This window comes from Trachurus japonicus, chromosome 18, assembly GCF_045865225.1.
Source record: "Trachurus japonicus isolate A0001 chromosome 18, Traja_1.0".
NCBI lineage: Eukaryota > Metazoa > Chordata > Actinopteri > Carangiformes > Carangidae > Trachurus > Trachurus japonicus.
In genome coordinates this window covers 8,090,180-8,099,085 of record NC_140924.1, presented here as the reverse complement: position 1 = coordinate 8,099,085, position 8,906 = coordinate 8,090,180, and the positions used below count along the sequence as shown (strand labels likewise).

Here is an 8,906-nt window from a genome sequence, read left to right as displayed (position 1 = left end):
GCTTATGGCCCTTTGACCACTAGGGGGGCCCCAAGAGCAATTTAGGAAAGGTGAATGTGGCATCCGCATCCTGGCGTTGGTGTGGAATGAACTGAGGGCACTTCACAGTCATTAACTCCATCGTGGTGGGCAGTAAGTGGAAACGACCACGGCGTCCCAACACCATGCAGTCCCCTCATCTGAGCCCATCAGTGTGAAGATACGCTATTTCTAAGTAGTCTAATTCTATACCTCTGGAAGGCATGGTCGGGCCGGACCACTGACAAAACGATACGAATAGATACATTACGCTGCTAAAAAAAAAAAAAGAAGTAAGCCCCGTCTTCTTTCTGACATGACAGTGGAAAATGCATCTTCATTCCACCGCTTTCATCCACAGGGGCCGCCAAAATCCACACTAAATGAAAAGTCTGTACAGGGGCTTTAAAAGCAGATACAATGTCTACTATTGGTTTATTTTGTTACTGTGAGTAGGTGCGATGATATTCAGTACACCACTATATCACTTTGAATATTAAGTGTAAATCCACGCCGGGCTGCTCTTGTAGCTGAATTTGCTTCATTGTCAGATTAAAAGCCATAGATGGGTAAACACATGCCAGGCTGACAGTAGGGTGATGTAAACAACACTGCTGCAACTCTGAGGTTTCATGTCTTTACTTCTCTGTGAGACCAGTAGGGGGGGTTTCTGACTTTTCCATATTTTTCTGCAAGTTTATAAATCTGTTATCTGCTTCCACTGTGGATTACAATCTAACTACACTAGAAAGTGTATCAGTAATGACAGATTAGAAAATGAAATAAGTTTATAGTAGGTGTGTGAGTAATTAATAATCAGTATTATTCGCAGTAATAGAGGGCCCCAAAATTAAAATTTTGCTTAAGGCTCTGCAACCATAAAACAAAACAAACTATTCCTCCGCAGTCGGGCTTTAACATTTGGAGGAAAGGAATCTTAACAGAAAAACAAGCTGGAAGTCACAAGCTCTGTGGATGAACTCCTGACAAACACTGAAATGTGGAGGTGAAGACTCCTCATGTGACCTCCGTGTGTTAAAACCAGTTTTTCAAGAGAAGGCAGAGTGAAGGAATTTAAATGGTTTTTAAGGCAACGTTTGAGTCTAAGGTCAATTTCACGATTCACTGGACAAGAAAAACTGCGACCTCTTCACTTCACCTGATCGCAGCTAAGTGAGTCGGTGAAAGGCAGAGAATGTGCTCTATTTATAGCGTGACCCACTGGGCTTCGGTTGAGTCATCAACACATTTTGGGAGTGTGTGTGTGTGTGTGAGTGTTTATCAGGACACACGTTTCAAATAGCAGATTTACTAGTTTCTTACTGGTTTGTAAATACAAGGTTACTAGGGTTGGGTATGTTACTATATGGGGAAAAAAATAGCTGTAAAATAGAATATAGCCTACTAGTTATAATTGTAATGACAAGGATGTTTTTCCATTTAATTTGTTCATTGTTTTCTCTGGTTTTCTGCCACCGCACATTGACGCACCATCAGGAGCCAGTTATTATTTTCTTGGTGCAACAAAGTCGCATTGTAAAATTCATTCATGTTTTCTCTTCTGTGAATGTCACATTGAAGCGTCCAGCTCACTTCCTTTTCGTGGAATGACTAATCCATCTTTATGTGATGTTTTGTTAGAAACTAATGCCACTCGCCTGCATCTTCCATCGCATCAATAAGAGGTTACTGATCCTCTCTAGGCTACTGAATTTCCGATCAAGTTATTCCAGAGCTGATGGAAGATGCCTGAAGGAACGGACCCAACCTGATACAGCACATTTTAACAAAAGAAATAAAATGTGTTAATAAAAAGAAATTTTATTCTTTTCAACAGGTTGTAATATAAAGTGTCTGATTGTCACAGAAACATAACATTCAAATAACCCTCACTACACTAAATCTGGTGGAGATGTACGGAAGCGTATTGCATTCACTTGAATAAAAAAAAAATCCAGTTTTTCTGAGTAATTAATTTTTTCGGTCTGTTTTTCAAGGTAATTTTTTCTGTTTTTCTGAGTAATTTTTTTCCCTGTTTTTTTGAGTAATTTTTTCTGTTTTTCGTGCTAATTTTTTTCACTGAGATACTTCGAAATCTCGCGAGAACATCCAACCTGCAAGACTCCCATCTATGGTGACTCCTGCTCCGCACATATGCCCCGTCTTCAACTTTAAATACCGTACCGGGTCAATTAAGGCATGTGATATAATTACACACAGGGTATGATACTCCTGTTATGTTTTAGACTTTATCCTTCTATTGTAAGCCTGTTGCTCAATGTAGCAGGGAAGGAGTACACCATGGACTGTATATAAATGAGGAATAGAGGGGGAAAAAATAGCCAGAAAAACAGGAAAAAAGATTAGTCAGAAAAACAGGGGGAAAAAATAGCCAGAAAAACAGGGAAAAAAATTACTCGGAGAAACAGAAAAAATCACCTCGAAAAACAGACCAAAAAATAAATTACTCTTCAAGTGAATGCAATATGCTTCCGTAGAGATGTGACCTCATCAACTCAACAATATTTAATTTCATCTAATCTTTATTTAAATCTCGAGGAGTCTTTGAGGGCAGACCTTCGTTTTCAATGACAGAGAAAAATTAAAAGACATGAAGCACACTCAGAAAAACGCTGACCAACACCATTAAAATGAGTTGCATTCAAACTGATCATGGTTCAATGGAGCGTTACGTAATCACTTGGACGAGTCGAGTAGTTTGTGTGTGACCAGTTTGGTAAATTGCTGAGGTAAAATGGGATGTGTGCTGTTAAAACTGTCCCAGTGAATATCTCTCCTGATGGGTAAGGGCGCTCCATCCCACCTCCTCATACAGAGCACAGTGATACTGATGAAAATGCAGTTGAAAGAAACTCCCGAAAACCAGCAACATATTTTCCCTGTAGAGGTAGACAGACTCTCAAAGTGAGTCACCAGGGGTCTATGTGACGGTCGTGTTCAGGGAGGTGCTGCTCAAGAGGCGCAGGGTGCTGTCAGCTGACAGGCCTTGTTGGACCAGTTCCTCTTTCAGCTGGAGAAGGGGAAAATGAGATTGTGATTGATTGTGGTTGTCTGAGTATAACGGACATGGAAAGAACTGGCAACATCACTGTTATCACTGCATGGTGCTTATGGAGGCAGACGTTACTTTGAAATATTACACATTAGCCTCTAGTCTTCTTAATCAAAACATAGTATGTTCCATATGTTGCACAACTAGTTGCAGCAGGTACAGCTATCTAACAATATTAGATGAGAAGAAACTCACTTGTTGTATGACAGTGTTCCTGATGTCGTCATCAGATAGTGGAACTGAAGAGGTGATCCTTATTCTCAGACCCAAGACAACTAGATGAACAATGACTCAGCATTATACAGCAGGCCAGTGTGTCACAATGTGGTTTTCATTTATATACTGAACATCCATCAACACATGACTGAGTAGGATTTGATACTCACTCTGATCTGTGCTGTTTACAGGGGCAGCGCCAGTTGTTGTGGCCAGGGAAGTGGTTGTAGTTGTAGCTGGTGTGGTTGTAGTTGGTGTGGGTGTAGTTGCAGTTGTTGTGGTTGTAGTTGTAGTCGGTGGAGTGGTTGTAGTTGTTGGTGGAGTGGTTGTAGTTGTAGTTGGTATGGTTGTAGTTGTTGGTGGAGTGGTTATAGTTGTAGTTGGTATGGTTGTAGTTGTAGTTGGTATGGTTGTAGTTGTTGGTGGAGTGGTTATAGTTGTAGTTGGTATGGTTGTAGTTGTAGTTGGTATGGTTGTAGTTGTTGGTGGAGTGGTTATAGTTGTAGTTGGTATGGTTGTAGTTGTAGTTGGTATGGTTGTAGTTGTTGGTGGAGTGGTTATAGTTGTAGTTGGTATGGTTGTAGTTGTAGTTGGTATGGTTGTAGTTGTTGGTGGAGTGGTTATAGTTGTAGTTGGTATGGCTGTAGTTGTTGGTGGAGTGGTTGTAGTTGTAGTTGTAGTTGTAGTTGTAGTCGGTGGAGTGGTTGTAGTTGTGGTTGGAGTGGTTATAGTTGTAGTTGGTATGGTTGTAGTTGTTGGTGGAGTGGTTGTAGTTGTAGTTGTAGTCGGTGGAGTGGTTGTAGTTGTGGTTGGAGTGGTTGTAGTTGTAGTTAGTGTGGTTGTAGTTGTTGGTGGAGTGGTTGTAGTTGTAGTTGGTGTGGTTGTAGTTGTTGGTGGAGTGGTTGTAGTTGTAGTTGGTGTGGTTGTAGTTGTTGGTGGAGTGGTTGTAGTTGTAGTTGGTGTGGTTGTAGTTGTAGTTGGTGTGGTTGTAGTTGTAGTTGGTGTGGTTGTAGGTGTTGGTGGAGTCGTTGTAGTTGTAGTTGGTGTGGTTGTAGTTGTTGGTGGAGTCGTTGTAGTTGTAGTTGGTGTGGTTGTAGTTGTAGTTGGTGTGGTTGTAGTTGTAGTTGGTATGGTTGTAGTTGTTGGTGGAGAGGTTGTAGTTGTAGTTAGTGTGGTTGTAGTTGTAGCTGGTGCGGTTGTAGTTGCAATCGTAGTTGCAGTTGTTATTGGGGCTGTGAACAGGAATCAAAGTCAAACATTGATCCTTAACATCATCAAAGCTGTGGATTGAGATGAATCACGATTAAGACAAGTCAAGACTGGACCGACCCTCTCCAACTGTCACAACGACACATCGAAGCTCCGAGTGATACGTCCTGTTGTCTGTCCTGAGGGAACAAACCAACACAGGAACTTAGTTAGTAACTGTTTTTCATAATCAACAGAATTAGTTCAGATAGATTTTTAGTCTACAGTGTTTCTATTTATTGGACAAGAGACTGACGTGTTGGATGACTGGACGACAAAGCAGACAGGGTGGCTCTCTCCGTCCTCGCCTTGGAAAGGTGTCCAACTCAGGGCGTACTCTCCTACCGTATTTGTGTTCTCTCTTTGTATCTCGATCATACCGGACGGCCCGCTGAACAGCAGCTCGGTGATACTTTAAAAAAAAAAACAGAGGGCAAGGTCCTGTTAGGTAACTTAACTCAACAAATGGTGGAGCGCAGGTTTTTCCTGAACAAGAGAAGAGTTTGAAGTCTTGTTTTCTTGTCAAAGAGGGCAGGGGTATTTCCCAAAATCTGAGCTCATGCTAAAACTGAAACAGCAAGGTACAAGCCCAACAGACGTTGACACACAATGCATTGTAGAAAGTCTTCCATGTATGTCTTTTGGCCCTGAATGCATCTGCAGCTGTTAATATTCAACTTACTGTTCCTACAACCACTGGTTTTCTTTTGACTTACGAAGAGGAACTTGCCCCGGCCCTGATGATGATATAAACACCAACACCCACAGGGGCGTACAGCTGAGCTCCGTGGGCTGGGGTTGGAGAGAGGAACCGGGGCAGATAGTCTCCATCTGTGCAGGACGGTGCCGCTGGATCCACTGGAACAACACAGAAAATGTAAACGTCCGTGAGAATGGTGTTTGTACCATGGACGCATTAGGAGAGGAAGTTTCTAATGCTGATCAACCATCTAATAGTCAGGAGTTAATATTAGGGTTAATTTCCCCAACTGGACAGCGAGTAAAAGACTGAAGTTTGATGGTACACTCACATTTCCAGTAAGTAAAAACCTCTTAGAGATAAAGTTGCCAATGTAGCAAAAGCAAAACTCCAGGCTGTGAAAACATGAGCTCTTACCCTGTAAAACAAACTGGACAGGTATCTTGCTGATAGCATCATTTGTAGTTTTCACCTCCTGTGAACCGTCAGTACGAGTCAGGGTGATGTTCTGTCTGGGAAAGTCCTCCATCACCAGCTGGACAGCGTACGGACCTTCATCTGAGCTGATGGTGGGGCTGAATGACAGCGTACACGACTGCAAAAGGATTTTTTTTTTTTAAACACAGTATGTACATGAGCAAACATTTTCTCCCAGGCGATAAAATGCAAGATGGTACAGTTAATTTGGAATGAAATGTATTCAAGTCCTTTTGTCACTACACTATATGGCTGGTTACTCACTGACGAGAGGTTGAGGACAGTCGGTGGTGTGCATGGGTCACACTCGGACAGTTGTGTGCTTCCATATCTGCATCTGACCTCGTCTCCATCAGGGTCAAATGCCAACAGGTTGAAATCTCTCTGACAGTTTGAAGGAACTCTGAGAGGAACACAGGAACGCATGTGTAACCCTCTTCATTACTCCCCATGTAAAGCACAAGTCCGTAGAAATTGTTTAAATATGGATGTATGATTACTGACAAACAGGGAGGAGGCTTACCTCACAGCAGGTATGATGGTAGTCTGTGGCGATGTGTTGGCTTTGCTGGTGTCTGACCGGTTTCTCAGTTCAACCGTAGTCAAAGCTCTCCAAAATATGATGTTATTTCTGATGTCATCGATCCAGTTACCACCATTCGCTCTTTGGTCAAGGGTCACAGATCACATCAGTTATACTTGTTCTGTTCTGCAGCACTGATCATTGGCATTAATCATCTGGATATGTCAAGCACGGTGGGTTTCATTTAATTTAGAACATTTTCAATTTTGATATTCGAAGTTAAATTTTAAAATGACTCTATTTTCACCCCTATGACACAATAGATGGAAAGAATTAGGACATTTTGCAGATTCATGATGCACTTACCTGAGTTGAAAAGGTGCGTTGCTGGGGACCAGCCGAGTGGACTTTCCCTCAGTCTGGCACCACTCACCAGTAGTGTTTTCCATGTCAACAGTAGTCTCTATCAAACTCTCAGTCCCACAAACGCCACTGCGGCAACTCCAAGTTAGTCTTTGACAACTATGAAAGTTTGACTTGTAGCGAACCACCACCTGTAGTAAAACAGTGAAGACATGCTTAATAATGAAGTATTCATTAGATCAGAGGCATTTTGCTTTTGTTTGTGATCCTCTCGATATTCAAGACCTCCATTAATCAAATGATTCTATGTTCTCCTTTTTTTGCTACTTTTATTGTTTTGTTCATTATCTTTACATTTATCTTCCATTGTTCTTTTTCTGAGGACTTGAATTGAAATGAATTTCTTTCCAACATGTAAGTACAATAAGGCACAAGTTTGTATGTTGAATGTTATGAAATAACATAAGCAAGTCATATAACAACAATCCAAGATTGTCAAAACATAATCAATTCATTTGTTGTACATATTCGAAAATGTATGATGTCATTGATCCAGTTACAAACCCCACCCCAACCCTTTTCCATCAATCATTAATACATCATTTATCCAGCTTCCTTAAAGACAGATACATCAAAGTTAGACTTACATTCATGTACATTCACTCATCCAATTAACATAACAAAAATCATTTGTGGCTGATATATACTTTATGATACATATATATTTATACTGTATAGATACACATTTGTGTGTAGATTCACCCTTCTATTATAAATATAATCATGTTTTTGTACTTTCTCTTAATGTTTGGTCATCACCTCAATTTATCACTCAAACTGTTTCATAGTTTCACACCACATACTGTACAGAAACACAAAAGCTTTTCCTGGTAGTTCTCACTTCGACCTTCTTGAAATCAAACAATTCCCTTGAGTTATATTTTCTCTCTCTGTGACTGAACATGCTCTGAATATTTCCTGGCAGTTGATTTTTTAAACAATTTATGCTGTTTTATATTCTATTTGATCCATAATTTTTTATAACTTTGACCATAAAAACAATAGGTGTGTATGATCCCTACAACCTGTTCTTTTTTGTAGCATTAAGAGATTGTAGACTTAAAATACAGCATTTACTGTACTTCCTTACAACACTAACATTACCAAACTACTGTGAAATGAATTACAAATAAGAATAACTGTTGATGAAACTGGTATTCTAATGCAACAAATAAAAATAAAAATAAAACAAAACTAAACATACCTCAACAGATCCATTTGGGTAAGTGTTATTTGGGTGGTAGGTCATCACTGTCCCTAGAAAATGAGAAGCCTGGGTGCTACCAACTCCGAGCAGCAGTAGCACCAGAGAGAGCGACATGGTGAACGGATTAGTCTCTCTTCGCAAAGACCGCAGTTTAATACCAACGCTAACACCTACAAGAACAACCCCCCCACCACCACCACCCACCCCCGCTGCTTTTTGTCTCTAGCACTTAAGACGTCTTAGTTGCCAATCAAACAAGCAGAGCTCATACCAGAGCCATTCTGGTATGAAGTAACGTCTTGTGTAATGGGTTAAAGGACTGTGATCAATGTCGACAGGTGGTAAAAAGGGGAGTAAAAAGAATGTCGTTGTCTTAAGCACTTGTCTGCTCTACAGAAATGAGATTCACTTCCAAACAGAAGGCAGAAATCATCTGTCTTATCTCACTCTTTCATCAAGAACATCAATGTTTTCTTCTGAAAGCTGACACGGTGGTCTCTGAAGAATCCTATGACTTTTTGTTTAAGTATTTATGTTCACCTGCCTGCCTCCAGCTCTCCCAGGGGCCACTGAGAGGCCTCTTCAGAATTCCTCCTTCAGAAACCTCATAAACCTGATTAAGAGTCAAGAGCAAGTGCAACATACACTACAGGTCATGAACGGTGCTTTTTATGCTATATTTGTTTTGGCTAGGCTTTCTCATACAAAGTTGGGTTCTGCTTAGGTTCTGTGAGCTCTGTCAGAGAGGCAGACACTCTACATTCAAGTTCAGGCTTAAAACCTTCCTCTATGACAGAGCTTTTAGTTAGGGCTGGTTCAGGTAGCTCCGAACCATTGAATACGCTGCTATAGGTTTAGACTGCTGAGGGACACATCATTTTACATGGAGCCCTCTCCTCTCACACATTTTGAACTGTCATTATCTTTATCTATTGCACTTTGTAGTTTGGCCTTGGTGTCTCGCACTCTCTGTTTCCACAGATCCACTGGAGCTCCATCTCTCTGCACCAATTGCCACCTA

General features: G+C 40.9%; 1 protein-coding gene across 1 annotated transcript; it reads right to left on the bottom strand.

Annotated features, from left to right (window-relative positions):
* Positions 1-2,818: 2,818 nt before the first annotated feature.
* Positions 2,819-7,999, bottom strand: LOC146968604 (uncharacterized). The gene is made up of 12 exons (XM_085759284.1): positions 7,883-7,999; positions 6,622-6,809; positions 6,256-6,396; positions 5,997-6,135; positions 5,673-5,850; positions 5,272-5,413; positions 4,812-4,967; positions 4,637-4,683; positions 4,477-4,539; positions 3,478-4,344; positions 3,287-3,366; positions 2,819-3,049 (listed from the first exon to the last, which is right to left on the bottom strand). Exons 1-12 carry the CDS (start codon positions 7,997-7,999, stop codon positions 2,960-2,962), a joined length of 2,208 nt encoding a protein of 735 aa, XP_085615410.1. The 3' UTR covers positions 2,819-2,959.
* Positions 8,000-8,906: the final 907 nt, after the last annotated feature.